Below are 15,876 nucleotides of genomic sequence, written 5' to 3' on the forward strand. Positions count from 1 at the left end.
CTGACAAGAAATCCACTTACACACTTTAATGGAGATCAATCCCACTGCACTAAGCCTCACATATGAATTTCCAACACATCCACACACACCATGAATACCAAACCCCAGCACTCTATTTTCTGCATATAGATAAAATCAAAACCATTCTCAACAGCCCTGAGACCTTGGGCTCAAACAAGAGAAAAAAACATAAAAAAACTGAGGGATCCTCCACAACTTCAAACCTCTTTGATGGATTCTGCAGCCGCCTTGTGCAGATCTTCTTCTTCAAACACAAATTGCAGTTGAGCATGTCCTGGGTAGCACCAAGTTCTAACAAAGATTTAGACAGAGATCTTAGGCTTGCCTCTTGGAATCTTCAACTGATCGTCTGAGTCTTGACTCACACTCTCTTTGCTCTGGACCAACCCACTCCTACTCACATTGCTCTGAGCTCCTCAAACACAAGGTCTTCTTCTTCTCCTTTCTTTCTCCTCCCTCTGTCTGTCTGCCCCACTGCGTATATCTAACTGGAATTTCCCCCAAACTCTTGGCCAAAAAACCCTTTATACAAAAAACAAAAGCCCCGACTTTTTCATACCTTCCCTCCTTAAAAAAAGATTGCTGCCCAATGCCTTCGATCTCCCCATTCTCTTTCCGCTTTTTCGTCGCCTTCATTCTTCTGCGCATCTTCACGAAAAACTTCTTTTTTTAGCAGGCACTTGGCCATTTTATTTATCCATCTATCCCGGTTGATTATATTGTTTTCATACTATGTCGACTACCTTGGCCCTTACACATTGTACACACTACATTCTAGACTAGCATATGTACATCAACTCTAAATACAAGCCAACTGTCATTGCTTGGAACAAAAACAGAAGGATACTACACATATATACATGTTTTTTTGGTTTGATTTCTCAGCCTCACATCGGCCCCACAAACGATGCCACTAGCCCCAGCAGGAGTGCCACGAGCCAGAGCATCAGGTAGCCCCCCCACCCCCCTCCCCCCTCCCCCCTCTCTCCTCTCCCTCCCCCCCCTTCTTCAGGTGCCTTCTAGCGAGGCAAGCAAGTTCTGGTAGTCTGTTTACAGAAGGCATCACATAGTAGATTGGATGGCTTCCAAGAGCATCAGAGGAGTATTCTTAAGGGTCTTGCGTCTCTGCAGCGGCTTCAAGTGAGTGCACCAGATAGCCCGTGGATTGAGAGTTAGTTGGATGCCACCCGTACGGAGCTCAAATTCATTGAAGAGCGGCGGGTGGAGTACAGATACCACTCTAGAGCCTCTTTTTGGACGCACACGGGAGACATGGTCACTAGAGATTTCTTTGAGATTGCAGGCCCACATAGGTATCCACAGGTTGTGAGGCCCAGATGGATTCATTGTTATGGACGCCGCACATGTGAGAGCCTTTGCCATATATTTTTTCAGCTCTTTCCTCATCGATGTCCCCATTTCCGCACACATGATGGATGCGCGTGAGCGTGTGTGGTGACAGAGGAGAGGTGGTTCCTCACTCTCTTAGGACTTTCTTCCTAACCCCCTTCAGAGTTGAGGAGTTGGCAGAGGCTATGACGGCACTACTGAGGGACAAATCCTTGGGAGAGGACGGTCTTCAAGCTTCTATTTTTGCGACATTGGGATCTCATGTAAGTGGCCTCAGGGCTGCATTCAATGAGATAATGGTTATAGGAGCCATGCCGGAGAGGTTGTCGAAGGGTTTGATTCACTTGATTCCCAAGGAGGGTGGTGACAGATTGGAGATCCGGCAGTGGAGACTCATCACTCTCCTAGAGACTACCTACAAAATTCTAGCTAGGCCATTAGGCGGAGATTGCAGCTATTTCTCCCCGACTTGATTCATGTTACTGCAACTTGATTCATTGCACTGAACAGGTAGGTTTCGTTTAGGATCGGAATATTCTGGACATCATCTTCCTCTTCTGGGAGGCGATCACATCGGCTAATATGAGGTAGCAGGATCTGATCATGCTCCTCGATTTCGAGAAAGGCTATGACAGAGTAGATCGGGGCTTTCTGGAGGGGACGATCCGTAGGATGGGTTTCCTAGAGGAGTGGGTCCGAGGTGTATCCGGATTGTACTCGACTTCTAATAGCCAGGTTCTTATTCAGGGTGCTAGAGGTGACAGGTTTCCACTTTCAGTCTTAGTCCGGCAGGAATGCCCTCTAGCACCTTATCTCTTCCTGTTCGTTGCTTAGGCCATGAACAATTTTCTCTTCTCCGCCTAGGAGACCGGAATCGAGGGACTGCGTCTCCCCATCCGAGTGTAGGAGGAGCTTCTTGATTCCGAGTTTGCCGACGACACAACAGCATACTTGTCGGGGGCCGAGGGGAACCTTCAAAGATTCGTGGAGGCGATTGAGATTTTTAGTCGTGCATCTGGAGCACGGATCAACTGGCACAAGTTGTGTGGATTTTGGATTGGCTCATCGCTTGCCCTGATTTGGCATCCAATTGAGGCTTTTCAATGGGTCTTGAGGGAACTCCAGTTCGCTATCTTGGATGCCAGGCTGGCATTGACATCTCCCTCGAGCAGTAGCTCACCCCCCCTCTTCTGAGCATTCGGAAGAAGCTGTTATATTGGAGCTCGGCCATGCTTTCCCTAGCTGGCTGGGTAGTGGTGGCGATGGGAGGATCTTGGGCCAAAGACCAGTTGAAAAAAAAGAACTATATATTCAGATATTCTCTCATTATTGAGACATGTAAAAAGACAAGAGAGCTCTCTAGCTCTAAGAACTTATACTCAAGATTCCTCCAAGGGGTTTTATCTAATATATCTCGGAGGGGGAGGAGGGGGGGATTGGCCCACGCTATTCCGACCCCTACTGTGGTGTCTTCTGGTTCAGCTTTTTAGTTCAGTACTTTTTTATTTTGTTGGGATGACAGAGGATACCCCATACAAGTACACCGATTTGTCTCATAGGCCGAGTTCGGTCTTTTAGAAGACGTTAATAAAATCTTTCTTTCTTTCTTTCTACTCTCTCTTTTGTTTATTTTCAGATTTTCTCAAGGTTTTATGGATGAATTTGTTGTTTTCTTGAAGATAAGCTAGGTACCCTTGCCATATTCACAAGGGACGGGGGACGGGGACGGGGGACGGCCATAAGTAGGGAACGGGGACGGGGGAGGGAACGACACTCAAAAAATACTTTTAAATTTTTTTTTTTCTACTCTACACTCATTCTACTTTGGAAGTACATCAAAAGGAGCACAAATTTACACTAAAATGGTAAGCTTTTGAGTCATATTAATAATTAAGTAGATACAAAATGAGTCATGACTCAAGAGTTAGGACTCAGGAGTCAGGACTAAGCCTTAAGGAGGCAGAATACATGGACAGACTCAAATGAGTCAATGACAAAAAAGTGCTGAAGACTAGAGGCTAGAGGCTAGAGCTAAGCAGTAAGGCCCATGAATCATGATCCATGAATGATCATCCACGTGAAGTGCTCGCCTCATGGTTATGGGTAGCTTGTGCCAAAGAAGCATCAAGCTCATCCTCAGTCTCATCCGCACTGGCATGCTGCTCCTGCACCTCATCCTCTTGTTGCTTTTCTTGTTGACTCATATCCCACTCGGTGAAGGAATCTGCCTTCTTGGTCATGCTCTTGCAAAGCATTCGCAAGTTCGCGTTGACGAAGACAAGGTCATTGGCACGCTCTACCCCGAGTCGGCTACCCCAAGTCGGTTCCTCTTCCTAGAGGCAATGTGGCTGTCGGTACTCCAAAGTTGCTCCAAGAAAGAGGAGCTGACGGCCTGGCTAAGTATGCAGATGGCAAGTTGCTATAGCTCCGGTCCATCTGAACCAAAGTCCTCCCACCATAGAGCAGCACCAACTTTGGAGTGGTCAGTCTAGGAGCCATGAAATGACCTGAACATCGAAAGCTGGTCCCTGATCTTGTGCCTAACCGATGCATCAGGCACAAGACGATCCAAGATGATCCTCCATCCAGCGCTCACCTCCCGGTCGCTCTCCTGCTTGTTGCCTTGGAATTCTGGGTCCACCACATAAGCTGTTGCATGCAATGGAGAGTAGTAGGAATTCCACCTTCCTAGACACAAGGCATGGATCTCCTCGTATCTTTCTTCTTCATCCACGAAGTCTTTCAACTTCTCTATCATGCGATCCATGGCCTCATAGATCTTGCCTATGCATGGTTGCATAGCGTCTACATTCCTCAATAGGTGGACTATGGGCCTCACCATAGCATCTGTGGTCTTCACACGCTCCCACCAAGAGGCATCATCCGCCTGTAGCCTACACTCTTGACCAGTGTTTGTATGGGACTCTTGCATATGGCGACAAACTCGTCGCTAAGGAAAAGCCCCCTCAAAGCACCGCTACAATCCTTCAACCGGCCCAACATGAGAAAGTTGTAGGCAAACCGGGTGTCGGAATATTTGAGGAGAGAGAGACAAGACCTCTTGTTGAACTCATGCCGAAGTCTTTGGTGGTTGAGGACAAAGGAGACCATGGTGTTGGCCTCCTCAATGAGCGGGCTGATCCATGGTAATGCCCCGATGTCCTTGAGGAGGTTGTTTAGGCAATGAGCCATACAAAAGGACACCGTGACATGTCCATACATACCTTGGAGAATAGCTCCCGCCGCCCTATTGGAAGGCTGCCCATCTGCAACAAAGCCCACTACATGCTCGGGGCCAATGATCTCCATGGTGGTAGCCCACTCCGCCACAAGCACATCCGCGCTCTTCCCAGTGCCGGATGCATCATGAGATGAGATGAAGTACATCTCGCCGCGGGAATATGCAACCATGCCGTGAATACTCCTCTTGCGGGTGTCACTCCATCCATCCACAATGAGGGAGACTCCGTTCCTCTCCCATTGCCGCTTTGTGTTGTCGGCCGCTTGCTCTACAATGCGCTTCTCCTTCTTGAGCAATGTAGTGCGCAAGCTCTCGGATGAGGGGGGCGTATAGGTTCAGCCATACTCCCCAATCTTCTTAACCATGACCTTGAAGTATTCCGAAAGTAATTTACTAATGAGAAGGGGACTAGGATGATGAAAACATGAATGATGAATTGGCAATGATCGATTGCACTTACCTAACCGCTTGAAAGGCAATGTGGTCGTGGAAGAAGAAGCGGGCCACCGCCATATCCACCTCCTCCTTCAACTTGGGGTTCCAATTCTCCCCAAGTGTAGATTGTCGTCGTGGGCCACGTAATGGTTGAGAGGCCGTGGAGATAGAGGGTGCCGGCGTCGTGGATGGAGTAACATTCCGACTTGATGGTGAAGGTGATGGTGTACATGATCCCGATCCACCACATGACTCCATTGTAGAGGCTTGAGTTCCTCTCCCCATCGTCGCGGGATCCACGGCCACTCGTGGTGTCCTTCTTGTCGCTTCGACCGCCTCGTAGACGCTAAGCTTGTCAAGAAGTTCCCGTCTCTTCTCGGGCGTGACATTCGTGCAAAACCTCACCTCATGCCCACTCTCACGCAAGAGGTAGGCTCGCACTTTGTCGGCGCCACCCGTTCGCCGGTACGGGCAAAGCTTACATACCCATGGCCGAGAACCGCCTCCATGAGCGGATGGGGTGTAGTTAACCTCCTCCCATCATGTCCATCCCGTTGTCCTTCTACGGGAAGTCCCAGCACGTGAGGAGGATGCCATGGTTGAAGATGGCTTGACTCTTGAGCCTTGAGGAGAGAGAGAGAGAGAGAGAGAGAGAGAGAGAGAGAGAGAGAGAGAGAGAGAGAGATAGATTTTATTAACGTCTTCCAAAAGACCGAACTCGGCCTATGAGACAAATCGGAGTACCTGTATGGGGTATCCTCTGTCATCCCAACAAAATGAAAAAGTACTGAATAAAAAAGCTGAATCTGGGTGTGCAGGGGATGGAGCTCTATTACTAGGAGAATGCAAAGCTATATGCATGGAGTATACAATCATGATATGCAACCTAGCTAGCTCCATCCTGTACCATACTGGGGGTATAAAATGGTATACATCAGTGAAGGGGGTGTCCACAGCTCCCTGAAGAACATGCCTGGGTGTGCACTGAAGCGAGCCAGTCGCTCCGCTAGCCAGAGCAAGGAAATACGACGGAGCAGGATGTGGTGCAGCTAGAGCAAAGCAAATCGGGTTTGAGCACTCGCCATCCACTGTGCAAGGTTCCGGCTCTAGGGTTTCAGGCAGCAGTGGAAGAAGATTCAGGTTTGCAGGTTTTCTCAAGGGTGCAGCAATGGTTCAAGCAACTATTTAAGGGTTTGCAGGTGCTGAATTAGGGTTTTCAGGTGCTGAATTAGGGTTTGAGAGAAAGGGTTTTCTTTGCTTTTGTACATGGATTTGGATTAACCGGCTGCTGCTGTTGGTGGCATGGCTGCCAATAGCCTTAACATGGATCTTATTGAGGAGATGATCGAGAAGGAGGGTTATGCTTCAGATGCCTCGGAGCAACAAAAACGTCAAAGGCTTGATGTTGATGCAAGCTACACTCAGGTGAATGTTGGAGAGAATGCAGAGGAAAGTTCTCAGGTACCTTCTCCAGAGTTTGCACGTTTGCTGCAGATCACTGGTGAGCTTCTGCAAGAATATGTGAAGGCAAATAGCGTGCAAATGGCTGCAGTAGATAATGATGGTGTGGCTGATGTATGCATGGAACTCCTTTGTTGTTACAACAGCTAGCAGATTTTCATGATCGTGCTGCTATCTTCTTCTTTACTGGGCGTATTCCGTTGTTGCCTCGTCTTAGAGCATGGTTGGGCCGCTTGGTGTCGCCTGAGGCACTTGAGGAGATTTATGATGGTCGGAGAGGCTTTTATGAAATACTTTTTTGCACTTCGGAAGCCCGTAGGGCAGTCTTGGAGCAGGTTCCACTCTTTTTGGATGGGCAGTTGGTTCATGTGGTTTCGTGGAAGCCTATGGCAGAGTACCAAGATATGTTGCGCCAAGCTTGCCCAGTTTGGGTTGAAGTGAAACAATTCCCACCAATGTTTTGGCGTGTTTTACCAGATCTCATGCGAGGTATCGGTGATGTCTTGGTGGTACCTCGAATGACATCTAGAAACCGAAATCGTCTATGCATGTTATGGGATACTGGGAGACCTAGGCCGACACATTTGCGTGTCAATATGGCTGGGCTGCAACCTTTAATGTATGAATTGAGGTGGGATACATTTGCTGGCCACTGTTTCAAATGTGGTAAGATGGGCCACTTTGCTCCGAATATCCTAAGAAAGAACAAGTTGTTGCTACAAAGGATATCGTTGACGGGCAGTTGCCTATGGAAGATGAGCATGATGCTCTTTTACATGATGCCCAGCACATGGATGTACATGTGGATGTTCAGAATGAGGTTGAGCAGCCATGGGTGGAAGTACGTGGTAAAAAGACACGATTTGTTGCCCCGCGGGGGGATTTCCCAGATGCTATTTGGCGGGGGCCTTTGCGTACTCATCAGGGGCCCTTACATACATATGCTCGTCGCCCTTTGGGTTCAGGTGCCCAGCAACAGACCAGGATTGAGAGGCCGGGAGGCCAACTTTCTCAGGGTTCAGGGGCTCTTGGGGTGGATAGAGTAGAATGCTATCCTATTAGAAATCGCCTAACAAAAGAAGCACAACAACAATTGCCACTTATGTTTGGTTCGAAGGGTGAGGTCATCTCGCCATGGGATGGTCATTACCCTTGGGCACGTGCTCGGGAACTCCAAGGGTAGTCTGAGATCACAAATACCATGTCTAAAAATGCAATGCTTCAAAAGGTTCGTGATTTGGCAGATTGTCCTGGGCCTAGTACACGCCCTTGTTGATTCCTTTTCTGGGAAGGCTTATGAAAATTGTACAATGGAATGTAAAGGGTATTTCTTCGCGCCAAAGGTAGTTCAGGCTTTGGCGTACAACTTTTTATCATGGTTGGGATGTTTTGTGTGCAGTTGAACATAAGCAGCAGAGGTTGGCTGGCAAAGCCTATGTATATAAGGGGTTTCATGTTTTCTACAGCGGACATCTTGCTTCGCAGTCAGGTGTTATGTTTGCTGTTCGTTCGGAGTTTCAGCCTTCTCTTGTGATTCAAGATGTTCATGGAAGATTTCTAGTGATACAAATTGTTTGGGATGATGCGCCTTTATGGTTATTAGGGGTGTATGCTCCAAATAATGCTCATGCACGCCGTTTGCTGTGGAATGACTTGTGTGCTCTTTCAATCTCTCATCTTGGCTTTGTGATGGGAGACTTTAATATGTGTGTCTCCGGGGAGCAAGCCACGTCGCCTCATTCTGTAATGGATGGCCACTTATGCCTCACAACAGTTTCGGGGCATTTATGCTAGATTGGATAGGATGTATATTTTACATCAAGATCTCTTTTTGCCAGAGGTTCTTACTATGATGGTTGATCAGCAACAGGTTTTGTCGGATCATTGGCCGCTTGTGTTTGAAATGGTCTATCATCCTGTGGATGCATATAAAGGCTTGTTGGGACGCTTGCCTTTCCGCTTAAATCACACTTTTTTGGAGCATGAAGTCTTTGATGTTTATATGGGTCAGTTGATACGACATTTCTCCACAAGAGTGTCCATGGCGGATTATCATGCTTGGCCAGTGTTCCTTACCAACACTCGGAAATTATTGCGGCATTATGGTCTTGCTAATGCCTCTATACAAAAACAGCATGTGGCTCTTCTTGAGTGGCTTTTAAAGGGCTTGCAGGCGTCCATGTTTATTGACTCTATGGATGCTGAAGTTGTGGATGCCATAGAATGGCTGAAAAAGGAGCTAGCTTTAAACTACTTGCACGTCTTGATGCTTTGCGGGATGCTAACTGTCAATCTCATCGCTTCTACGATAAGTTGCATCAAAAACATATGCGTGAGAATATTGTTAGGCTGATGGATGCCCAAGGCAACCTTGTTACTCAACCTTTTGAGGTTATCCAGCATTGCATCAGGGTTTATGAAGATTTGCTTGCCCCTCGAGAGGATGTCTCGCCGGCTTTCCTGGCTGCAAGGGAGTCATTGTTTGCTGAAGTACGATATCAAGTTGACCCTGATGTGGCATTTCAGCTTGATGCTCCTGTTACTCAAGGGGAAGTGGAAGCTGTTCTCTCCAAACTTCCCATGGGAAAGAGCCCTGGTTGGGATGGTTTGACAAATGAGTTTTTTCGAAAATATGCTGATCAGCTTGCAGAGCATTTGACGCTTATTTGTCAAAGGGTTTGGGATGAGGGATATATGCCTGCCGATTGGAAGTTGGGCATACTTCGTTTGTTGCCCAAAGTCGCTTCGCCTACTTCTTTGGCTCAATGGCGCTCAATCTCACTTATGGGTATTATGTATAAAATCTTTACAAAGAATTTTGCCAATCGCTTGCAGAAGGTGCTTCCTACTCTTATTCATCCATATCAATATGGATTTGTGCATGGCAGGAATATTTTGCATAATATTCTTTTTGTGCAAATTGGAGTGGATTATGCCAAGGCAAAGAAGCAAGAGATTGTGATGGTGCAGTTGCATCTTGAAAAATCTTTTGATCATGTCAGCTGGTCTTTCATTTTTGAGTTAATGACAGCCGTGGGCTTTGGTCCCAAAATGGCTAATTTGGTGCATTTACTTGGCTCTGGCTCTATCACGCGGATTATGCTCAATGGAGGACTTTCGGATGGTATTTCTCTCACCCGTTCTCCTCGGCAGGGTTGTCCTCTTAGCCCTCTTTTCTTTGCCATTGCCACTCATCCTATGTTATCTCGCCTAGATGCTATGGCATTGCATGGTGAAGTGGTTGGTTTGCATCTCCCTCATGGCAAGCAATTGGTTGCTCAAGCCCTTGCGGATGGCATTTTTATGTTTCTCAGGGCCGGAAAAGCCAATATAGATCGAGCAATGGAAGCTTGGAATAATTTTGGATTGGCTTCTGGGCTGAAAATAAATTCAACAAAATCAGCCCTCATTGTATGCACGGAATTTGATCTTGAGGCATTAGGGTGGCAAGGCCGTGTGGTGCATACAGGAGACATTGTTCGTCATCTTGGGTATCCGGTGGGTGTGGATGTGGACCCCCAAGCGCTTCTTGCTTGGATTTGTGCTCGGATCTCGGATAAATTTATGTATTGGAAAGCTCAAGGGTGGCCTATGCACGTGAGGGTTAAGGTAGCTCAGGTTATTATGCTTATCATGATTTCCTATTTTTTGCCTTTGCTACCTTGGACGCACAAATCTCTTGTCCGTTTGGTTGCTCCCATTCGGTTTATGCTGTGGAAGAGGCAAGGAAATATTATGGGTCAAACATGGATAGCTTGGAATCACATTACGACGCCCAAAAGAATGGGTGGGGCTGCTTTACTGGATGTCCGCTTGCATATGGTGGCGCGTAGGTGGGCGCTTTTTCAGGATATTTGTTTGCAGGAGCAGCCTTGGGTATTCATGGCTCGTGACTTGATTGAGTTGGAGAGATTGTCACATGGACGGACACGTGTGTAGGCTTCATGGTGGGACATTGTGAATGCGGCTCATCCTGTCCGTATTCGCTCATCTCACATTTTATCGCATATTCTGCTTTCTTGGCATGAAGTTCTACTATTGGCGCGGTGGGATCCTGGTCATGAAAGACTACTTTTGAACTCTTTGCAGTTCGAAACATTTGCGGAGTTGCGTGTCATTGTTTGGCCAGACAGAGATGCTTCACGCATACGACTCAACCGCATGGTCAGGTTAGGCTTGGTTAGAATCCGAGATGCTGTGATACCTGGTCGTGACAGGCCATATTCGTTTCGTCGTATTCGGAAGCACTTTAGGGTTCCTCGGACATTTCAGCCACTATGGGTTGACATCATGCATGCAGTTGAGTCTTTTACTCCATTGCCTCGGCCATCTGCTGCAGATCAGCCTTGGCTTGATTGGGCACTATGTAAATCTGGTGACTTGATATTACTTTCAGCTAACCAGGTCTATCATAAGCTCGTATCAGAGAAAGATGGGTTTCAGCCAAGGCCAATAAGGCGTGGGGATTGCACAAGTCTAAATCATGGTGGCAAAAAACTCTTATGCGTGGTTGGCAGTCTAAACTCCCTTACCAAGGTAAGGTTTTCATTTGGAGGATGTTGGTGGGAGGGTTACCTACACGGGATCAGATCAGCCGTCGTAAAATTACATTGGCCTCTTGCTTCTTCTGCACGACATGCGCTGAAACAGTTATGCATCTGTTCATGAGTTGTCCAGTGGCCCGTCAGATTTGGTCTTTTGTCTCTCGCGTTTGGGAGGCAGTAGAGAGGTCTACTGTTTCGGCTCATCAGTGGATATTTGGGATTTGTCCTCAAGTCATTATTTCAGACAGGCACGTTGTGATATTCCATTTCCTTAGATGGACAGGACTTTGGCATATTTGGACTACACGGAATGGGTTCATCTTTGATTCCTTGTCTGGAATACATGGGCACATTCTACGTATCCGCGGTTTGCTGCTTTGGCAGTTTTCTTCTCTTCTCTCAGCTGAGCTACTACTGGATGCAGGTGTTATTTCGTTATGGTCTACGGCGGCTCGGCTGGCTCATCTTTAATGCTTTTATCTGGGATGTTTATTTGGGTAGGAGGCTTTCTTATTAGTGTACAGGTTTGCATGGTCATAATCCTTTAGAGGATCTTTTGTGGGGGGTTTTTTGGGGCCATAAGTTCTGTGTGAGCCATGTGGCTGATGTACATTTTTACATATAATATAAAACACCATTTCACGAAAAAAAAAGAGAGAGAGACTAAGAGGGGACGAAAGGCATGGCAATGGCGAATCTTGGTTTCGTGTACATGTTTTAGGGTTTCGTCTGCAACAACAGAGCTGTTGTGTTAGGGTTTCGTCTGCAACAGAGTTGCTTATTTAGGGTTTCGTCTGCAACAGAACTGCTATTTTAGGGTTTCGTCTGTAAGAGAGTTGTTGTTTTAGGGTTTCGTCTGCAACATAGCTGCTGTTTTAGGTTTTCGTCTGCAACAAAGATGCTATTTTAGGGTTTCAATCAAAAATTTTGCTGCTGTTTTAGGGTTTTTCCTGCAAACAGTTCATTAAAAAAAGAGGGTTTCGAAAAGAGGTTTTGTTGTTGTCTCGGGTTTACAGCTGCTGTTTTAGGGTTTCGCCTATAGCAAAGCTACTGTTTTAGGGTTTTCCTTGCAGCACACAGAGAGAGAGAGAGAGAGAGAGAGAGAGAGAGAGAGAGAGAGAGAGAGAGAGAGACCTATCCACAGGAACACGGAGTTCTAGTTCCAGGTAGAAATTCTGTAGATTCGGAGGAGTTATGCTGTTGCCCCGCCGCCTCCGCCCTACTGTTGGTCCTTCCCTCTTGCTGGTCGTGCTCGCCAGTTCTTGTCCATAGTCGAGCTTCTGCTTCTGCCCTACCTCAGGGCGTGTGTGTGTGTGTGTGAGAGAGAGAGAGAGAGAGAGAGAGAGAGAGAGAGAGAGAGAGAGAGAGAGATGGGTAGAGGCGGATAGTCGCCATCAGCAGGCAGTCGTCACCCCCAGCAGATAGTCGCCATCAACAGGCCGTTCAGCAGAGATACGCTTGCCCTTTGTGTGATCGACATCCTTGCAGAGAAGACAACATACCGCCTTTCGTTATCAGTGGAGCTGCTTGCAACAAGAGGTATTACTGTAAATACAGCAGGTACACTAGGGTTTCTAGCAAGTACTGCAGGTTCAGTAGGGTTTCCAGCAGGTGCTGCAGTACAGTAGGGGTTCCTCGAGGTACAATAGTTTCCGCAAGTACTGCAGGTACAGAAGAGTTTCCAGCTGCTGGTACTGTAGGTACAGTAGGGTTTCTAGCAGGTGACTTGCAGGTACAGTAGGGTTTCAGCAGGTGGTACAGAAGAGTTTCCAGGCAGTACTGCAGGTACAGTAGGGTTTCAGCAGGTACTGCAGGTACAGAAGAGTTTCCAGCCAGCACTGTAGCAGGTGCTGAATTTGGGTTTGAGAGAACGAGTTTTCTTTGCTTTTGTACATGGATTTGGATGATCCGGCTGCTGCTGTTGGCGACATGGCTGCCAATAGCCTTAACATGGATCTTATTGAGGAGATGATCGAGAAGGATGTGGGTTATGCTTCAGATGCCTCAGAGCAACAAAAACGTCAAAGGCTTGATGTTGATGTAAGCTATACTCCGGTGAATGTTGGAGAGAATGCAGAGGAAAGTTCTCAGGCACCTTCTCCGGAGTTTGCACGTTTGCTGCAGATCACTGGTGAGCTTCTGCAAGAATATGTGAAGGCAAATAGCGTGCAAATGGCTGCAGTGGATAATAGTGGTGTGGCTGATGTATGCATGGAGACTCCTTTGTTGCTACAACAGCTAGCAGAGTTTCATGATCGTGCTGCTATCTTTTTCTTTACTGGGCGTATTCCATTGTTGCCTCGTCTTAGAGCATGGCTGGGCCGCTTGGTGTCGCCTGAGGCACTTGAGGAGATTTACGATGGTCCGAGAGGCTTTTATGAAATACTTTTTCGCACTTCGGAAGCCCGTAGGGCAGTCTTGGAGCAGGTGCCACTTTTTTTGGATGGGCAGTTGGTTCATGTGGTTCCGTGGAAGCCTATGGCAGAGTACCAAGATATGTTGCGCCAGGCTTGCCCAGTTTGGGTTGAAGTGAAACAATTCCCACCAATGTTTTGGCGTGTTTTACCAAGTCTCATGCGAGGTATCGGTGATGTCTTGGTGGTGCCTCGAATGACATCTAGAAACCGAAATCGTCTATGCATGTTGTGGAATACTGGGAGACCTAGGCCGACACATTTGCGTGTCAATATGGCTGGGCTGCAACCTTTAATGTATGAATTGAGGTGGGATACATTTGCTGGCCACTGTTTCAAATGTGGTGAGATGGGCCACTTTGTCTCCGAATGTCCTAAGAAAGAACAAGTTGTTGCTACAAAGGATATCCTTGATGGGCAGTTGCCCGTGGAAGATGAGCATGATGCTCCTTCACATGATGCCCAACACATGGATGTACATGTGGATGTTCAGAATGAGGTTGAGCAGCCATGGGTGGAAGTACGTGGTAAAAAGACACGATTTGTTGCCCCGCGGGGGGATTTCTCAGATGCTGTTTGGCGGGGGCCTTTGCGTGCTCATCAGGGGCCCTTACATACATATGCTCGTCGCCCTTTGGGTTCAGGTGCCCAGCAACAGACCAGGATTGAGAGGCCGGGAGGCCAACTTTCTCAGGGTACAGGGCCTCTTGGGGTGGATAGAGTAGAACGCTATCCTATTAGAAATCGCCTAACAAAAGAAGCACAACAACACTTGCCTCTTGTGTTTGGTTCGAAGGGTGAGGTCATCTCGCCATGGGATGGTCATTACCCTTTGACACGTGCTCGGGAACTCCAAGGGCAATCTGAGATCACAAATACCATGTCTAAAAATGCAATGCTTCAAAAGGTTCGTGATTTGGCAGATTGTCCTGGGCCTAGTACACGGCCTTGTTGATTCCTTTTCTGGGAAGGCTTATGAAAATTGTACAATAAAATGTAAAGGGTATTTCTTCGCGCCAAAAGCAGTTCAGGCTTTGGCGTACAACTTTTTGTCGTGGTTGGGATGTTTTGTGTGCAGTTGAACATAAGTAGCATAAGTTGGCTCGCAAAGCCTATGTATATAAGGGATTTCACGTTTTCTACAGCGGACATCCTGCTTCGCAGTCAGGTGTTATGTTTGCTGTTCGTTCGCAGTTTCAGCCTTCTCTTGTGATTCAAGATGTTCATGGAAGATTTTTAGTGATACAGATTGTTTGGGATGATACGCCTTTATGGTTGTTAGGGGTGTATGCTCCAAATAATGCTCGTGCACGCCGTTTGCTGTGGAATGACTTGTGTGCTCTTTCAATCTCTCATCCTGGCTTTGTGATGGGGGACTTTAATATGTGTGTCTCCAGGGAGCAAGCCACGTCGCCTCATTCTGTAATGCATGGCCCGGAGAGAAAGGCGTGGGAAGCTTTTGCAGCAAGGTCGCTAAAACAAGACATGTGGTCTTGGTTGCATTCAGATGAAAGGGGTTACACTTATGCCTCACAACAGTTTCGGGGCACTTATGCTAGATTGGATAGGATGTATATTTTACATCAAGATCTCTTTTTGCCAGAGGTTCTTACTATGATGGTTGATCAGCAACAGGTTTTGTCAGATCATTGGCCGCTTGTGTTTGAAATGGTCTATCATCCTGTGGATGCATATAAAGGCTTGTTGGGACGCTTGCCTTTGCGCTTAAATCACACTTTTTTGGAGCATGAAGTTTTTGATGTTTATATGCGTCAGTTGATACGACATTTCTCCACAAGAGTGTCCATGGCTGATTATCATGCTTGGCCAGTGTTCCTTACCAACACTCGGAAATTAGCACGTCATTATGGTCTTGCTAATGCCTCTATACAAAAACAGCATGTGGCCCTCCTTGAGTCGCTTTTAAAGGGCTTGCAGGCGTTCATGTTTACTGACTCTATGGATGCTGAAGTTGCGGATGCCATAGAATGGCTGAAAAAGGAGCTATCTAGGGTGCAGGAAGCACAATATGTTCGCTTTAAACTACTTGCACGTCTTGATGCTTTGCGGGATGCTAACTGTCAATCTCATCGCTTCTATGATAAGTTGCATCAAAAACATATGCGTGAGAATATTGTTAGGCTGATGGATGCCAAAGGCAACCTTGTTACTCAACCTTCTGAGGTTATTCAGCATTGCATCAGGTTTTATGAAGATTTGCTTGCCCCTCGAGAGGATGTCTCACCGGCTGTCCTGGCTGCAAGGGAGTCATTGTTTGCTGAAGTACGATATCAAGTTGACCCTGATGTGGCGGTTCAGCTTGATGCTCCTGTTACTCAAGGGGAAGTGGAAGCTGTTCTCTCCAAACTTCCCATGGGAAAGAGCCCTGGTTGGGATGGTTTGACAAATG

General features: G+C 47.1%; 2 protein-coding genes across 6 annotated transcripts in view; both read left to right on the plus strand.

Moving 5' to 3' along the window:
* LOC147606836 (phosphate transporter PHO1-3-like) overlaps positions 1–15,876 on the plus strand; it is a 126,621-nt gene that overhangs the window by 56,602 nt on the left and 54,143 nt on the right. The window contains exon 12 of one of the 5 annotated variants that reach the window (XM_086791167.1): positions 907–1,016. The exons of the other annotated variants lie outside the window; for them this stretch is intronic. Within the exon in view, the coding sequence (XP_086647293.1) occupies positions 907–975 (69 nt within the window). The 3' untranslated portion in view covers positions 976–1,016. Of the gene's footprint in view, positions 1–906; positions 1,017–15,876 lie in introns of those variants that run through there. 5 annotated transcript variants of the gene reach the window in all.
* Positions 6,176–14,551, plus strand: LOC147606837 (uncharacterized). The gene is made up of 2 exons (XM_086791403.1): positions 6,176–6,246; positions 12,753–14,551. The coding sequence occupies exon 2, from the start codon at positions 12,946–12,948 to the stop codon at positions 14,419–14,421; it is 1,476 nt and encodes a 491-aa protein (XP_086647529.1). The 5' UTR covers positions 6,176–6,246; positions 12,753–12,945; the 3' UTR covers positions 14,422–14,551.

The sequence above is a fragment of the Cibotium barometz genome, chromosome 56 (assembly GCF_041138505.1).
Source record: "Cibotium barometz isolate CiBa-2024 chromosome 56, ASM4113850v1, whole genome shotgun sequence".
Taxonomy (NCBI): domain Eukaryota; kingdom Viridiplantae; phylum Streptophyta; class Polypodiopsida; order Cyatheales; family Cibotiaceae; genus Cibotium; species Cibotium barometz.